At 43.5% G+C, this 17,405-nt stretch overlaps 1 protein-coding gene across 1 annotated transcript in view; it reads right to left on the bottom strand.

Annotated features, from left to right (window-relative positions):
- The window catches only part of LOC137439216 (uncharacterized), a 340,252-nt gene that overhangs the window by 45,784 nt on the left and 277,063 nt on the right, over positions 1 to 17,405 (bottom strand). Inside the window, exon 5 of the mRNA XM_068134947.2 lies at positions 2,286 to 2,517. Within this exon, the coding sequence (XP_067991048.2) occupies positions 2,286 to 2,517 (232 nt within the window). The remainder of the gene's footprint in view (positions 1 to 2,285; positions 2,518 to 17,405) is intronic.

Raw genomic sequence — 17,405 nt, forward strand, 5'->3', positions numbered from 1 at the left:
CATCCTCCGTCGTGCTAAGTCCTTCCTAGGCACACCTGAGTCCTCACCACATACAAGGCTTTCATCCGCAGCTCAATGGAATACTGTTCCCCCCCTGGGCTGGTGCTCCTGCCTCACACCTTGCTCGGCATCACGCTGTTGAGGCCAAAGCTTTCAGAATCATTGGAATCTCCTGCGATGTAGTCAACTCCGAGGGCCTTTCACTCACTCACCGCAGGCAGGTTGGTGGTCTTTCTGTCTTCTACCGACTCCTCTCCGGCCTTGCTCCCCCAGCTCTCTGTGTGCTCTGTCTCCCCAATATTCCTTCAGGTCGCACAAGATCTGCCTGCAACCCTCTTATGGTTAAACTGCCAAAGTCTAGACTCTCTGCTCACCTTCACTGTTTCATTCCCCTTTTCTCCCGCCTCTGGAACAAACTCCCTCACTCTCTTCAATCCCACTCCTCCCTCCAGGTCTTTAAAACAGCTGTTCACCACCATCTCTTATCTTCCCCCATCGAAAACCTTGATCTTTTCTACCCCCGGTAATTCACCCCAGAGTCCTTGCAGTGTTCATATGTTTTATTCCTCTTCCACCTCCCCCCAAGTCCTCCGGATGTCCCTGCTCTCAAATGTTGTGTTTGTGTCCTTCCCCCTCTCTCCCCATCTTGTCTGCCGCTCCCCTTGTTTTTTGTGTTTTGTGTGTCGGTTTGTCTTTTTGTGTAATTAATATTAGCTCTTTCACGAGCCTCGATCTTGTATACAAAAAAAAAAGAAAAAAAAAAAAAGAAGAAATTAATTGATCCATCAAAAAAATTAAAATGCAGTTTTTGCTAAAGCACTTGTTTACTATTGTGCCCAAATTTCACCTTCCTAGCTCAAAGGATGGCTGAGATGTCACCTGGACAAACGAGAGAACGTCAACCTTTGACCATGACCTTTGACCCTTCATAGTCAAAAAACATTGCCAGCCTCACTTTTGTCCTTCAGAATCCTCTGGTAAAGGTTGACGAAGATAGTTGAAAGCTTTTGTGAGTTAATGCACCCACAGACAAACAAACAAATGAAAAATAACTCATAGAGCGACACTTGTCAAAACAGAACAAAGTAGAATGGCACCCAGTCGAGCATCCTTTTGACCTCAAAAATAATTAGTGGTTGAATTCAGTTTACTGATATGCAAATCGTCTTCAAAGTTTAAGTTAATCGGATGAAAGTTGACAATTTTAGAAATTTGGCCTATGTTGACCTTTTGGACTATGTTGACCACAAAAATAGTTGGTGGTTGAATTCAGTTTACTGATATGCAAATCGTCTTCAAAGTTTAAGTTAATCGGATGAAAGTTGACAATTTTAGAAATTTGGCCTATGTTGACCTTTTGGACTATAAACCACCGTTTAGAGGCCATTTTTCCCCGCGAAGCGGGGGTTGGCCTTTTCGGGGACCGTGGTAGTTGTTGTTTTTTGGTCCCCTTTTTGAAGCAATGTTTTACGGCCGGATGCCCTTCCTGACGCCAACCCTTTTTGCCGCCTTCAACGACAAACAGGGAATTACCAGTGAACTGGTACTCAATTAGCCGACCTCGGAAGGATGACAGGCTGAGTCAACCCCCCTGGCATTAATTCGGCGATCGACCGAGATTCGAACCCAGGATCCTAGGATCCTAAGCCGGCACCCTAGCCGCTAGCCCAACACCAGGGATCCTTTTGACCTCAAAAATAATTAGTGGTTGAATTCAGTTTACTGATGTTGGACTATGTTGACCACAAAAATAGTTGGTGGTTGAATTCAGTTTGCTGATATGCAAATCGTCTTCAAAGTTTAAGTCAATCGGTTTAAAATTGAGGATTTTAGAAATTTGAAAAAAAGTGATTGACCTTTAGCCTATGTTGACCTTTTGACCTCAAAAATATATAGGATTTCGTCGGACCACGAACTCTACCATTTGGTGAAGTTTCGTGAAGATCGGTTTCAAATTGTGACCTGCAGGCAAGTAAGTATAAGTGAGTGGACAAACAAACACACAAACACACAAACACACAAACAAACACACAAACAAACACACAAACAAACACACACACAAACACACAAACAAACACACAAACCGAAGTTTTTTTTTTTTTTTTTTGCCAAGTAACAAACGGGACAGACCGCCATATGATGAAAATTTTCCATTTTCTTCACAACAGACAGACAGACAGACAGAGGTCAAAACATAACTTTAATCCACCCTCGGTGGGTAATACCTTTTGTTGTGGTGGCAATAGAACATATACAAAAAATGCATTGTTTTGCTGTGCACTCACCTGTACGGCAGTGGTTCCAGGAGTGCGGCCCACAACCACACGTCCTGCGATTAGTACAGCCACCCGCTTGTCCTCGATAGTCAGGTGGTTACGTACGAGCGACGTGACGTCGGCCATCCAATCGGGGCCCGGCAGGCAGGTGAGCTGATGGCTGTTGACATTGGCACACAGGTGCGTCCAGACACGCAGCAAGGCGCGTTGAGACTGCAAACGGCAACCACCACGGGAGTCACTGCGGAGAGAAAGAGACGATCACGTGCTAATAGTAATAATATCATACGAAGTGACATTTTGTTACAGGTAGAGAAACAAATTCACCGGAAAGGGCCAAATGATAAACCCTGATGGATTGTTGAAGAAACCACATCTCTACTGTTCACTTTATATGGTGAAGTAGTCGGGGGCAGTCATTGTAAGCAAGTACTGTTATTACGATTCATTTTTACCGTTCGCTCGCGAAGCGAAAAGTGAGGTTAAGCATTCAAGTGCGTACGTGTGCCGTGTCTGCATTTTTAAAATGCATTTTATCGGCACCCGTTGGTCCGATTGACATGAAATTTTACCATAGGAGGGCCTCCTCCTGTAGAATTTTTTTGCTGATAATTATGACGTCATGTCACGTGTACGGACGCCATCTTGGAAAAAAACGTCACACCCAAAATATCTCCCAACCGCTTAATGGAAAAAATTGAAACATGGCTCATTGTCAAGTACATCCCATGGGGAATAAGATATGTTAATGATGACATAACAGGTGAAGTGGTATACCAGCCAAAAATGTTTCAATATAATTCCTTATCCTAAAAATCTGAAATTGCATGCACATGATCCATGACCCATTTGTATTGAAATATTACATTTATGACATCATAGATCACATGGTTTGGCAGCCATATTGGATTGAAGGAAAATATTAAATAATTATATCTCATTGGTGCCTTCATGATGACGTCATAAATTGACAGGGACAACGCTTCGTCTGATCATTTAGAAATTTATTGAGCGTGATTTACGCAAGAATTATATTAGAGAATATAAATGTATGTCACGTGGTCTGGCAGCCATATTGGATCAAAGAAAAAAAACCCTTCGAAAACAAGAGTTCACGCGCACCAAGTTGACTGCGCAGGGTAAGTATTCTATGAATACCATCTAGTTTAATACTTTAGTTGAAGAGGATAGTTTGACCTGGGTGGAGATACCAGTTAGCAAATAATGTAATTATTAAATTATTTTGAAGTACTCTTAGTCTCTAAGCTGTCTGCCACCATGGAAGTGAACAGATTGCATTGAGACTGTTATATTCTATATGTTGGTCAGTTCGTCAACACTATGAAAGTGACCTCAGCACCATCCCGACACACACCACTGCGGCCAGAGTGCAAATCCTGCCACCAACCTCCTTGAGAGATGACCCAGTGAGTTGGTGCTCATTTTGCAACATTTATATTTTAAAGCAACATCTTCTTGGGAGCCATTAACCTTCCAAGTTGTACTCTCCATCTGCTCCTGAGTTTATATTGTTACGTTTGTAGGGGGTAGGCAGTGATTACTTTAGACCAGGTAGATTTGCATAAATTAGCATGCTCTGATTGGCGTGACGAAGAAGAAGAACCACCATTTAATAAGTAGGGATTCCGGTCGGTCGTGTGTTCGGATTAAGTGTTACGTGTGGCCATACGAAGGGTGGCTCTTATGCTAATTAGCTCAGGGATTATGGGTAAAATTATCCCTTGTACATCGTTACCTCTGTATCTATTCCTTTGTCTCTTTTGACACCGCACCATAGACATGTAGGGCTAGAATCCCACATTTAAACACTCATTAATAAAAACCTACCGGAAGTCATGTGTTGAGCCCGACAGCTGACAACCCCGACTTGGGCGGCACACACAGAGGACGGGCAGGCCGAGGCCATGCCCCGAGGAACCGTGGTTGGTCAGGGTTCCTGATTGACAGGAGGACTGGTAAGAATGGACTAGCTGATTGGCGAAGCACGGCCGATGACGTGAGAGCATGGGCGATAAAAGGACGCGCTAGCGGACATCTCGCTTCCTCTCTTCTCTTTACTTCGCCCTCTCTCTTCGCCCTCTTCGGTTCTCTCTGCTCTCTGTGTCTGGACTGGATCATGGCAGTCGGAATTTGTCTCTCTTGCTCTGGACAATAAAGCGAACTATCGTGCTTGGACCACGGGCTGAAGGAAGCGATCGGACCGGCTGTGTTCGGAGACACCACTGGTGGATGCGCAGAGGAAAAGGGCAGAGCCGCGGACCGAGGGCTGCAGCTTCCCACCGGGGATGACGGGGACAGGCCCGGCTGGAGGGGCGAGCTGCACGCGGCCCGTTCGATTTGCGCGGAAAGCGGCCCTAGTGAGCAAAGGCGTGCGGAGGCCTAGCAGCACGGGAGCGAGCGGTTCCCGCCAACAAGCGAGCCGTTCCCGTCAATGACCTTGACGACCCCTGAAGAGACCCCACCAGTGATCAGAGTTAAGTGCACCCACACACAATTATTTTCCAGTTATTTTATCTTTCCCTGTGTCCGTGTTTCAAGTCTGTTGTGGGGACGTCCCAATTTAGGAATTTATTTTGACTGTGTTTTATTTTGTATCACCGGCATTTCTTTTAATAAAGCCGGTATTTTTGGACATTTTAAATCCGGTTTCGTTTGAGTTATTTTCCGCAGGTTTGAGGACTGCCGGTGGGATCCATACAGGACTTCAGGTAAGTGCTCTTCAGCATCCTCCTCCTCCTTACCCCCTTCCCCAACCGTGTATTAACTCCACCACATTTGATGAACACCTTTGAGTAATAGCATGTTCGGCTGTCCATTCCTTGGAAAGATTTTAATCACCAGTAACGTGACAATATGATCTTACTATAAACAATATTGTGGGTTAGTCGGCCTGCAGCATGTGCAGTTCCTCTCCTTATCTGGAATTCACTCTGATTGGCAAAGATGCGCAGATCGAGTGGGTCTCCTATTCTATTCGCTGCAACGTACAACTGTCCGTGTGTAAAAACACATGACAGGTTCGACCGCTTCGACGACAGGTTCGGCCTGTACAACATATCATACTAAAATAGGCAATTTTGTGTCTGTCTGTCTCATGATTTTTTGACCGCGATACATTCGGTCGTTACTTATGCAATCTCAACCAAACATGACGAGATGACTCAGGGTTACACAATGAAGGTTGTCGCGCATTAATTTGCCCCCCTCCCCAAGGGGGTTTTCTCCTCCAACTGGGCTTTCCCCGCCATTGCCACCAATGGGGTTACGTGTTGAGGTGTATATCCATGTTAAGTTAGCTTCATTGTGGCGTTTTTCCAAGGCTGTTTCTAATAACAAAATGAATGATAATAGCATAATATTAATGTTATTACAAAACAATATTAATACTAATAATATCCCACATCCCCAAGGGGTTTTTCCTCCTTGAACAAACGTCGAGTCAACATTTATAAATAGCTTATCATGGCGTTTTCATGGGAACAACGGTCTCGACCAGTAGTAAAAATATTATAAACCATAAACACGTATGATTAGCTTTTTAAACAGTCGCTAAGGCTGTTTATAACACTAAATAAAGAAATTTGGAGGAATCCTGACATCCGTGAGGTAAGTTTTACTTACAGAACTCAGCGAAGATATACTGTGCTCTATATACCCCACAAGGGTTGGGTAAATAACATGACCCTTCCTGCCGCTAAAGTGGCGTTTTTCATAGCGCCTTTTGAAACCCACCAATTAAGGTTTTGTTTTGAAAACCACCAATGAAACCCACTTTTTCTGTTGTTTAACATGAAGCTGAAAGGGAGAAAGCCCGTGGTGTGCTCATTTACCAAGCAGCTAGCTAGTGCTTGCCAAGGCAGCTGTTCCTTAACGGTTTTGAATGGAGTGCTTGCTCGAATGCTTAAACCACTTTGTGATCTCTCCACAAGAAACTTGGTAAATGAACACACACCCAATGTTCTTGAGACCCGACCATAGATCGACTGTAATCTATATACCCCAAAGAGGAATGACCCTTCCTGCCGCTCCCGTAGTGAGCGGGTGAACGAGTAAATTAAAATGTCGGTCGGTGGAGTCAGCCGTCGTAATGACATCATAGACATAATGACGTTGGGTGATGGCCGCGCACATACTGCTGCTACTTTAATACATTGAACATGATATATTTTAACCTCCTGTAACTTTGCAGTCACTACGAAGGGATTAGTGTTACGGTTAGATTTACTATAATATTAACGTTATGTTATAATTATTCTGAAAATGACATTACTAAAAAAAACCGAGGCTAATTCCTTTCTTCCGCGGTAATTGGTACCGTACAACGCTGATCATTGATTCATCAACCATACACCGCTTCAATCCACTAACTTTGCATTTACAATATTGGGATTAAAGTGTTATGGTTATATTTACTATATTATTATTATTATTATTATTATTATTATTATTACGAAAACGTTACGACTGAAACGATACACTTCTGTATTAAGAAAAGTGGGCTTAATTTGTCTGAAGCAGCCAGAAGGTGAGGCATGAAGCCTAAGGCTTATACATACTGTGTCGTTGGAAGATCTGTAATGTCTATGCTTTCGATATTTGATGGTAATTTTAACAATCGGTTTGTTTGTGTTTCACACTGAATGAAAAACGTAAAGGTAGAGCATGGCGATTTGTGATATATGACAGGTTTGATGATATGTTCGGCCTGAACGGCATAGGAATCAAAATGGTGGAGTGTGGAGTCAGCCGTTGTATGCCGTAATGGCGTCAGACGTAATCACATCACCTGGTCATGTGACCAGATCCTCAGCTCTGATTGGTATACGTTTGAGGGGACATACATACAGATGGACAAACACTGTTCTAGACGGTTTTGCCCTTTGGGCTATGCCGTAAAAACAGGTTTGAATCCCCCTCCTTCTCGACCTCCCCTCCCCCCCCCCTCTCCACCCCCAAGGCATTTCAATGGATGTATCGTCCCTCCTTTGCAAAGAGTAGGCGAGCTATTGCCGGCACCCTGAACAACTTACAAATTCCTAAACTCACCTACAAGGGGGCATTGCTTCAGCAGCAAAACCACACTCCCTCAGCCAATGATGCTACGCGCAGCCATATGCTGCATATGGGCGAAAAAGAAGAAGAAAAAGGAATTTTATTTCATAATAAGTGTTGGTATATCCTGAGGAATTAATGGAAATCCCTTGAAAGTGCTTTTTTGGTTTCATATTAGAATGATTTACTTTGGTATCACATTTAATTGAATAAATTTGCAACTGCACCCCAGAATGCATTTTCATTTTATCTTTAGGAGCACAAAGTTAACGTGACACCTTCACAGCAAAGACACGACATGACCATTGACCATACCGAAAGCTCGTGGGTCCATTGCTGTAAAAAAAATTGGGTTGGGTTCAATGCTGTAAAGAGCAAAGTAAAATTTTCTAAAAAATAATTTTCCACTTTGACATTATGAGCATGAAAATCTCAATTAAATCCATTTTAAATTCAGGCTGTAATACAACAAAATGTGAAAAAATTGCAGGGGTGTGAATACTTTCTGAAGTCACTGGACAAATATATATATATATATATATATATATATATATATATATATATATATATATATATATATATATATATATATATATATACATATATATATATATATATATATATATATATATATATATATATATATATATATATATACATATATATATATATATATATATATAATATAAATGTTCTGTTTACTGTCTTGCTGACCAATTAAAATTTTCATCTTCACCCTCTCCTGTCTCAAAATAAAAGCGAACAAGAATTTTATCATTGTTGAATTATTCCCACCTTCTTGTGGGGGAATGTTTTTTTCCCAAGTGTTTCACGAACTAGTTGACCGGGCATGACGACGTTCAAATGAGGGCGGTAGAAATTTGGAATTTCAATACGGTGCTGGCGGTCACCGCCATTGTCAATTTCTCACCATTGTCATTGGCCATTGGCGGCCATTGTCATTGTCAATTGTCACATTGTCAAATTGTCAATTTCAATCTTGTCACCTAAAAGGTGGTTAATACGGTGCTGGCGGTAACTCACCGACTATCCAGAAAAGACAGTGAGATTAATACCTCTGCACCCTCCTGTCATACGTCACAGGCATTGATGGCATAAATAATTACAATTCCCCTCTACCCCCACTATAAACCAGAACCCCATTAAATGCTTCTTCTCTTCCAACAACCCGAGCTTATTCTGCGTCCCCAACACAATTTGTCATCATTTTATATCAATGCCTGTGCTGTTCAGGAATCCGTGTGTAATAATTGTGAGCATATTTGAAAAGTTATAACGTGCGTTTCTCATAAAAAACATTTTATTTTTTTTGAATTCTCGAATTTTTAAAGAAGAAAGAAGATTTTCTTGAAGAAAAATTTCAAGAAGAAAAAATCTTTTTGAATTTTTTGAATCGAAAGTATCAAAATCAGTTCTGTCATCGAGGTGAGATGTTTAAACCTGTCTTCTCGGTTACATCAGCCAGGAGTGCAAGCTTCTGATGCTCAATACTTGAATGCCTTTACACCTTCCATGTCAAAAACTACAGCTTCATAAACAATCAGAAAAGTCTCAAGTCGAGGATTTTGTAATTCAGATGCTACATTTCGGTGGAGTAGAAGTGTGGAAAGCACGAGTGGGTGGTTTTAATCCAGGCCTGCTCCTGCATTTACAGAGGGAATACTTGGCCAAGCAGAATGAGGCCGGGCCCTTGCGGAATTGGAATGTTCTCTGGATTCAAAGGCAAAAATATTAATGCCGATGGAAATGAGTTTTTCAGCTCAAACAGAGAGCTCAAATAATGTCATGTCACCTGCTGTTCAGCACTAATTCGATCTCTTCCCCAAGAAATGAATACCCCATGCTGCAGCAACCTCTCCTTCAGTGGAAACAGGATGAGATGGAGAAATGCCATTTCAAGGGACTATTATATTCACCTTGCTTGGAACTGAGGTGGGAGACTGTATACTCAAAACGACTTAAACTTAAGTTTTAGGAACACCTCTTGAAATAGTAAATAGGAGACAGACAAACTCAGATACCTAAATGCATGCTGTTCTTGTTTGATATCTCATCGTCTTGTTTCCAGGTATTACTCAACCCAGGTTGAAAACAGTGCTGCATCAGGCCGCTCATACCGTACACTGCATGTCCATGTCATTTGGCCACCCAGGTTTGGACTGCCAAAGGTAGATCTCCCACATTTTATCATGACTCCTTTTCCAAAGCATGTGGATGGGTGATTGGATGAAGGCTGGCCAATCAGCTGATGAATAGGCATCCACATTTTGAGGCAAAGCGAAAAGCACCATTTTTTTGGCCTGCGGTGATCCTAGTTGTTCTGTGGCGACTTTTCAAATCACAGTGCGCGGATGGAATAGAAGACAGAAGTTGCAAAAGATAAAAAATATGAGATGTGAATTTATTGCTAGTGGACGATACATGTTCAAGGTCTTAGGTCGCTCACGGATGGAGTATTTCTCTCGGGCCTAGCAGAGAATTTCAGACGACGGATGGTGGGCTAGTCGAGTCCGTGGTCTGACGTGGTGTGCACGAGTCGAGAGAATGCCGGGATACGTTCAAGGTACAGCATGTGCCTTGAACGCACACCACCTCAGAGGAATTGTCATTGGCCAGCCGGGTTGCGCTCAAGGCTCGTTGAGAAAGAACCCTCCGCATCAATCAAAAACTCCCATTGAATGGAGATGCGAGCTTTTCGTTCAGCTCGGACGGACGGTCATGTGAGGGATGCGGGCGAACATGGGTCAGGGCAGCATGGCTTTCAACCCAGGTTGGGTGTGCATGGAATTAAGGAAAAAGTGCAGGACTGTTGGAACGAAATTGCGGATTCAGAATTGGAGTCCTGGTTGGGCTTCCAAAATGCAGACTGACTGCACACCTCAACTCTTTTATTCTCTCTCATCTATGGAACAACCTTATGTAGACTGTTCTGTCTCACCATTCCCTCAAGGGCTTCGAGCAAGCAGTGCACTGGAGGCCTGAATTGTCATCCCCATTTCTCTATAACTCTCCCTCCCCCATTAACCTTTCCTAACCCAACCATCTTGATACTTTCAGTGTTTCCTCCCTTTCTCCATTCCCTCATATGCAGCTCACTCATTCCCTTGATGGTTCTCCCACTGTCAGTTCGACCTTGCTACTCCATGAGCCTCGCTCCTGTAAAGAAAAAAAAGAAAAAAGAAAAGCACTTACCTGCAACATCAAAGGTTGCACAGGGAAGGTATCCAAATGCTTCAATGTCAGGACACATTAAATTGAGGAAATAAAAACACAACGAATCTAAATTATCAAAAATTGAGAAAAGGGATCACTGGACACAAAGAAACTGAACTTTGGCCTATAAAATCCCTGGACATGAATGAGCAGAACAAGACTGCGATCAAGACTACATATGATTTAAATGGGAACTAAGACTACTTAAGCAAAGGAAGTGCTGCGAAAATGTCTTTAAATTTATAGAAAAGAGGATACTATTCCCTCCAAAGCAACCTTTTCAACACCTTTACATGGTGGAAACTGGGAACAGCTTGGGAGGGTGGGGGAATAGTAGGGGAGGTTGGGCAATATATATTTTGTGTCGTGGCTAACAATCCCTCCTGTCTGCAGCAGGGGTCCGTAAACCACCTACACCGTGGGACGTACAAATGAGAAAATCGTAAGCCGTCTTCGCCCCCTCCTGGCAGGGGGGTGAGGGGAATACACAAACAGAAGTGGATACTTTGAGAACTGGAAGAGGCTCTTCCCTCGAACAGAGGGAGGTGGGTTATTTGTGCCCAAGAACTGACCCTGGGAACTACCAACATGTACGAAAAATATGGTGGAGATCGGGCAACCCCCCCCCCCCCCTTCTTTTTATTTATTTATACGAGATCGACGCTCGTGTAAGAGCTAACATCAATCACATAAAAACAAACAGACACATAAAACATACAAAAAAGGGAGCGGAAGACAAGATGGGGGGGAGAGAGGGAGCACACAAGTACTACAGCAGAGAACAGGGACATCAGGAGATCTGTGGGAGGGAGAGGGCTTGGGGGGAGGAGGCATGGGAAGACGGGGGGTGTGGGAGGGGGGGGGGGGTTGGAAAGTATAAAACACATGGACACTCCTAGAACTTCCAGGATTTGAATTAACGGGGGTAGAAGAGATGAAGGTTTTGGATGGGGGAAGATAAGAGATGGTGGTGAACAGCTGTTTTAAAGACCTGGAGGGTGGAGTGGGATTGAAGAGAGTGAGGGAGTTTGTTCCAGAGGTGGGAGTAAAAAGGAATGAAAGAGTGAAGGTGAGCAGACAGTCTTGATTTTGGTAGTTTCATCAGAAGAGGGTTGCTGGCAGATCTTGTGCGACTTGTAGGAATATTTGGGGGACAGAGCACAGATCTGTCCATCCCGGTGTGTACCCCATTGAGTTTTATACTTTCCCACCCTCCCCCCCCCCCCCACGCCCCCTGTCTTCCCATGCCTCCTCCCCCCAAGCCCTCTCCCTCCCACAGATCTCCTGATGTCCCTGTTCTCTGCTGTTGTACTGGTGTGCTCCCTCTCTCCCCCCATCTTGTCTTCCGCTCCCTTTTTTGTATGTTTGATGTGTCTGGGGGAGCTAGGCCAGATAGGAGTCGGTAGAAGACAGAAAGACCACCTACCTGACCACCTACCTGCCATTTTTCTATGATTTTCAGACATGCGCACAGATAATTGCCTTATTGACAATTGGACAATGCCATTGGTTGACAAATACAGGAAGTGCATTTTACTTTGATGATTGGAGAATATCTTGATTAAGATTTTGGTCATTCCGTTTATAAAGTATTTTTGTTTTTCATCATACAGTGATGATTGCTTGATGCCAAAATGTCACCAGAACCAGTGTGAAAAATTCCATGTACACCTGAGAACTTCAAAATACCTATTGCTAAGGAGACTATATTAAAATATTTACTCTCAATTGTCTATTGAGGGAAAAGTGGAATTGAATGATTCAAGGAGGCAATTCCACAGATGGAAGGAGGAACAAAAGAGTGAGTGTGAAAAGTAAGCATGGCATTGGGAAGGTGAGAGGAAGAATTGGAGGCTGATGTGGAGGATTTGGGGATAGACAGAGGGAACTGAAAGAGCTTACATTACAAAGCAGAAGGGCAGGACAAAACGAACAAACAAGCCAGGTGACCAATTTGCTTGCAATGAGAGCAGCAAGCCCTGTGTTTATGCTTCTTTGTGAGAGGTGCATTCCATCGCATCTCGGAGTGGGAGGTATGAAATGGAGGCCTGAGCCAATTGAGGAGAGCGGTACTCAAGCTATGAACAAAGGCTTTGTATGACTTTAATCAAAGTCAAGGTTTCTGAGGAAGGACTTGTCTTTATCGAGACTACAGCCCACTCATTCTGCAGGTGAATTGGAAGGCCAATTTTGACATACTGTAAATTAGATTAATGAACAGGGTTAAATAATTAAATTGATATATGTGGGAAAATTACATGCTCAGACCAGGAATACTGTATATCGTTGGCGTTCGGACAAGGCCTGGTGTTGGCTTAGCGGTTAGGGTGCCGGCTTGGAATCCTAGGATCCTTAGTTCAAATCCCGGTTGATCGCTGAATTAACGCCAGGGGGGTTGACTCAGCCTGTCATCCTTCCGGGGTCGGCAAATTGAGTACCAGCTTGCTGGGATGAATGATCACGGTGTGTACCCCGATTTAGAATAGGTACACCGTATGGCTGCGCATTGTAAGAGCGTGACCAAGGGTTGGCGTCAGGAAGGGCATCCGGCCATAAAAGCATTGCCTCAAAAAGGGAACCATGACGTCATGGGGCCCGCAAGGCTAACCCCCGCTCTCGCAGGTAAAAATTGCCTTAAAACGATCATTCTTTTTTTTTCAACTTAAGTCTTCAACTTCAATTGTTTATAAAATTTATCATCACATATATTACGAATACATTTGTGCAAAATAATTGTTTGTATTATGATTGGTGTAAGTCATGACAACACAGCAACTCAGGTGCAGTCATTATCCTCAGCTAAAACAAGCCCGTTCCTCTGTAACGACGCTTGGTGAGGCGAGCTAATGTATATATCTACTATATAAGAGAGCCGTTGGTCTGTGCGTCTGTTTGTGTATCACCATTTTTGTCAGAGGTGGCTGAACGGATCTTCGTCAAACTTTCAGAGGTTCATCAGTGACTCCTTGGGAGTGTTTCAGGCAAAAAAAAAAAAGAAAAAGCAGGTTTTGAAATAACAAAAGTTCCTTTTTTTGTATTTTTTATTTTTTAAATCGCTCTGTAGTGCTGAAGCCTTTTTGATTAATGACAGTTATATACAAGTACAAATTCGCATAAATAAATACAAAACAATCACCAGACATTTGAACACAAATAATAAACAATTCCGGAAGCGGTCGAAGTTGGTGGTAAGGCTTCTTCTTCTTCCCGAACGGTATCATACTCAACTCCGAAACGTGATGAACGGCACATTCAGCAGCATATATTCAACGAAAAGGTAAAATAATGATTCCAAATTTGTGATGAATTCTGATTTGGATGTAATTGCTTTTCCATTAAATTTGTCCTCATTTCAAATATGTTAATGTTTCTTTTTCGCTTGAGCAACGCCGGGGACTCAAACTATAAACACGTATATACTTTACTCGGGGTACAAATACAAATACAACTTCGTCTGGGGAGTAACATAGGCTATGTGGCCGCGGCCTCATTCGGGGGTGTCGGGGACCGGGAGAGGGGCGTATATTCTCTATGTAAATGTGTACCGTGTAGCGCCACTGGTGATGGTGGCAGAGGGTATTACAATTACCTTTTTTTTAACCTGTGTAACACAGAGGTTATGAAGCACTCTTTGCATGGGAAAAATTTTCCTCCTTCCTTACCCCCCCCACCCCCAAAATGGAGGGGCCTGTAAAAGCCACCCCCCCCCCCGAAAGATGGATATGTAGTATATCTTTCCCCTCCCCCCCCCCTTCCACTCCCTTCCTCACCCCCTCCTTCTCCTGCTTATGCCCCCCCCCCCCCCCCCCACGCCGCCTGCCCCCGGTAACGCCGGGTACTCCTGCTAGTATATATATACAGTATATATATATATATACTGTATATGTATATATATATATATATATATATATATATATATACAGTGCCTATAGAAAGTCTACAAGCCCTTTCAAAATTTTCACTTATATCCTGGAAATAAAATGCATTAAATCAGACTTTTCCACCTTTATTTACACATTGTAACCCACAACTTCCAAATGAAAAACAAGTTCTACAAATTTCAGAAAATAAAAAATACAAAACGAGAATATCTTGGTTGGATAAGTGTCGCCCCCCCCCCCCTTTGTTGTGATTCTTTTTATTTCAGAATAAAATCAGCTGTTCCTGTAGGTTTCCTCTGCTGGGTAGTGCATTTCACAAGAAAGACTGAGCCATGAGCACCAAGGAGCTTTCATAAGACCTCCAGGATAAAGATGTGGAAAGGCACAGATCAGGGAATGGGTATAAACATAATTCAAAGGCCTTGAATATCCTTTGGAGCACAGTCAAGACAATCATTACGAAGTGGAAGGTGAATGGTACCACCAAGACCATGCCTAGATCAGGCTGTCCCTCCAAACTGGATGAGCAAGCAAGGAGGAGACTGATGAGAGAGGCCACCAAGAGGCCAATACATATGAATGAATGAATGTTCGTTTTAAGGCCAATGGCAACTTTAAAAAGCTGCAGGCCTTTATGGCAAAGATTGGTCACTGTGTGCATGTGACACAATATCCCAAAGCACTCCACATGTCTGGCATGTATGGGAGGGTGGCAAGAAGGAAGCCATTGCTCAAAAAAGCCTGCTTTGAGTCCCGTTTGAGGTTTGCAAAAAACACTCCGGAAATTCCGAAGCCAAGTGGCAAAAGGTTTTGTAGTCTGTGAGGCATGGTGGTGGCAGCATCATGTTATGGGGATGTTTCTTATCAGCAGAGACTGAGGCATTTGTCAGGATAGAAGGCAAAATAGATGGAGCAACATACAGAAAAATCAGCTGTTCTCTGCAATAAAGCTGAAATTGGGATGGAAGTTCACTTTTCAGCATGACAACGACCCAATGCACACAGCCAAAGCTACACTGGAGTAGGTAGGGAACAAAAAGATAAATGTCCTTGGGTGGCCCAGTCAGACCCCTGACCTAAATCCATCGAAAGTCTGTGGCATGACTTTAAGATTTCTGTCCATCAATGCTCCGCACGCAACTTGACTGAGCATGAACAGTTTTGTGCAGAAGAATGGGTAAATATTGCCCAATCAAGGTGTGCAAAGTTGGTAGAGACCTATCCCAACAGACTCACGGCTGTAATTGCTGTCAAAGGTGCTTCCGCCAAGTATTAACTCAAGGGGGGTGGACACTTATCCATCCAAGATATTCTAGTTTTGTATTTTAAATTAATTTGGTGAAATTTGTAGAATTTGTTTATCACTTGGAAGTTGTGGGTTACCATGTGTAAATAAAGGTGGAAAAGCCTGATTGAATGCAATTTAATTCCAGGTTATAAGGCAATAAAAGGTGAAAAATTTCAAAGTGGGTGTAGGGCTGTAGGCATTCGATATGTAGTATATATACAGTATATATATATATATACATTCTTCGACATAGATTCTAAACCAATGGCAGGCCCTGCAGAGTCCAAATGCACAACACATGCAGGGATTGGTGCAGTGCTACACAGCGGTTTGGAGTATAACGAACTAAGGCAAATTAAGTGACAGTCAATCAGCTGGTGGCTTCACTGAGAACGAGAGTCAGCATGGATGTAACCTCGGGGTTTCAGCAAAAGAGTCCCCAGAGAAATAATTTCTGGAGTGTGTGTGTGTGCTTTTGTGTAACCAAACTACATCAGCTTGACAAAATGAGTACATCGAGTATGGGAGAAAGCCACCTCTAATTGCCCATTGGCAAACTCTTCGCACCCACCGTACCCACCGTCTCAGCTTGTACCCACCGTACCCAGTCGAACCCAGCTGCTCCTGGACTCTGTGTCCTTCTCTACTGACAAGGTGGAGAAGTTTCTGTCAATCCTCGACTCTGATTCTGCAACTGGACCAGACGGCATCAGCCCACGGGTCTTTAAATCCTGCTCTGCCGCTCTTTCACACCCTCTCTCTGTTCTCTTCACCCTCTCTTTTGCTGAAGGTCATCTGCCAGCATCTTGGAAATCAGCCAACATTACCACTTTACACAATAAAGGTGCAAAAACAGATCCTTGCAACAACAGACCAATCAGACTGCTCCCAATTATCAGCAAAGTCATGGAATCCATCATTGCTTCGGATATGAAATCTTTCCTCTTCTCCAATGGCTTGATCTCTGATCATCAATTTGGTTTCAGCCCAGCCACTCTACTCTGGACATGCTGCTTCTGCCGTCTCAACAATGGATGGAGGTCCTCAATGCCAAACAGGAAATCAGAGCTGTCTCCCTTGACATATCACATGTCTTCGATACGGTCTGGCACCCCGCTCTGCTCAACAAACTCTCCTCCTATGGTATATCCATGGAAATCTCCACGCATGGCTTGCGGACTTCCGCTTTGGTCGTAGTCAACATGTGGCCCTGAATGGGTTTCCCTCATCTCCCCTGCTGTTCAGGCTGGAGTTCCCCAAGTTCCTCCAAAACCTGGTGGCATCTGGTCAAATCCGTTTCTGGTGTTTGTTCCCCCTCCATCCCCTCCCTTACCTCAAATGGCCACACAGTTGACATCGCATGTGACAAAGCCGAATGCCTCAACTCTGTGTTTGCCTCAAAATCCTTAGTCCCAAACCCATCTCTCTCTGTTCCCACCTTTCCCAGTCGAACCAAACTGCTCCTGGACTCTGTGACCTTCTCTCCTGACAAGGTGGAGGAGTTTTTGTCAAACCTCGACTCTGATTCTGCAACTGGACCAGATGGCATCAGCCCACGGGTCCTAAAATCCTGCTCTGCTGCTCTATCTCACCCTCTCTCTGTTCTTTTCACCCTATCCTTTGCTCAAGGTCATCTGCCAGCATCCTGGAAAT

This window comes from Myxine glutinosa, chromosome 14 (assembly GCF_964187855.1).
Source record: "Myxine glutinosa chromosome 14, kmMyxGlut1.1, whole genome shotgun sequence".
Lineage (NCBI taxonomy): Eukaryota > Metazoa > Chordata > Myxini > Myxiniformes > Myxinidae > Myxine > Myxine glutinosa.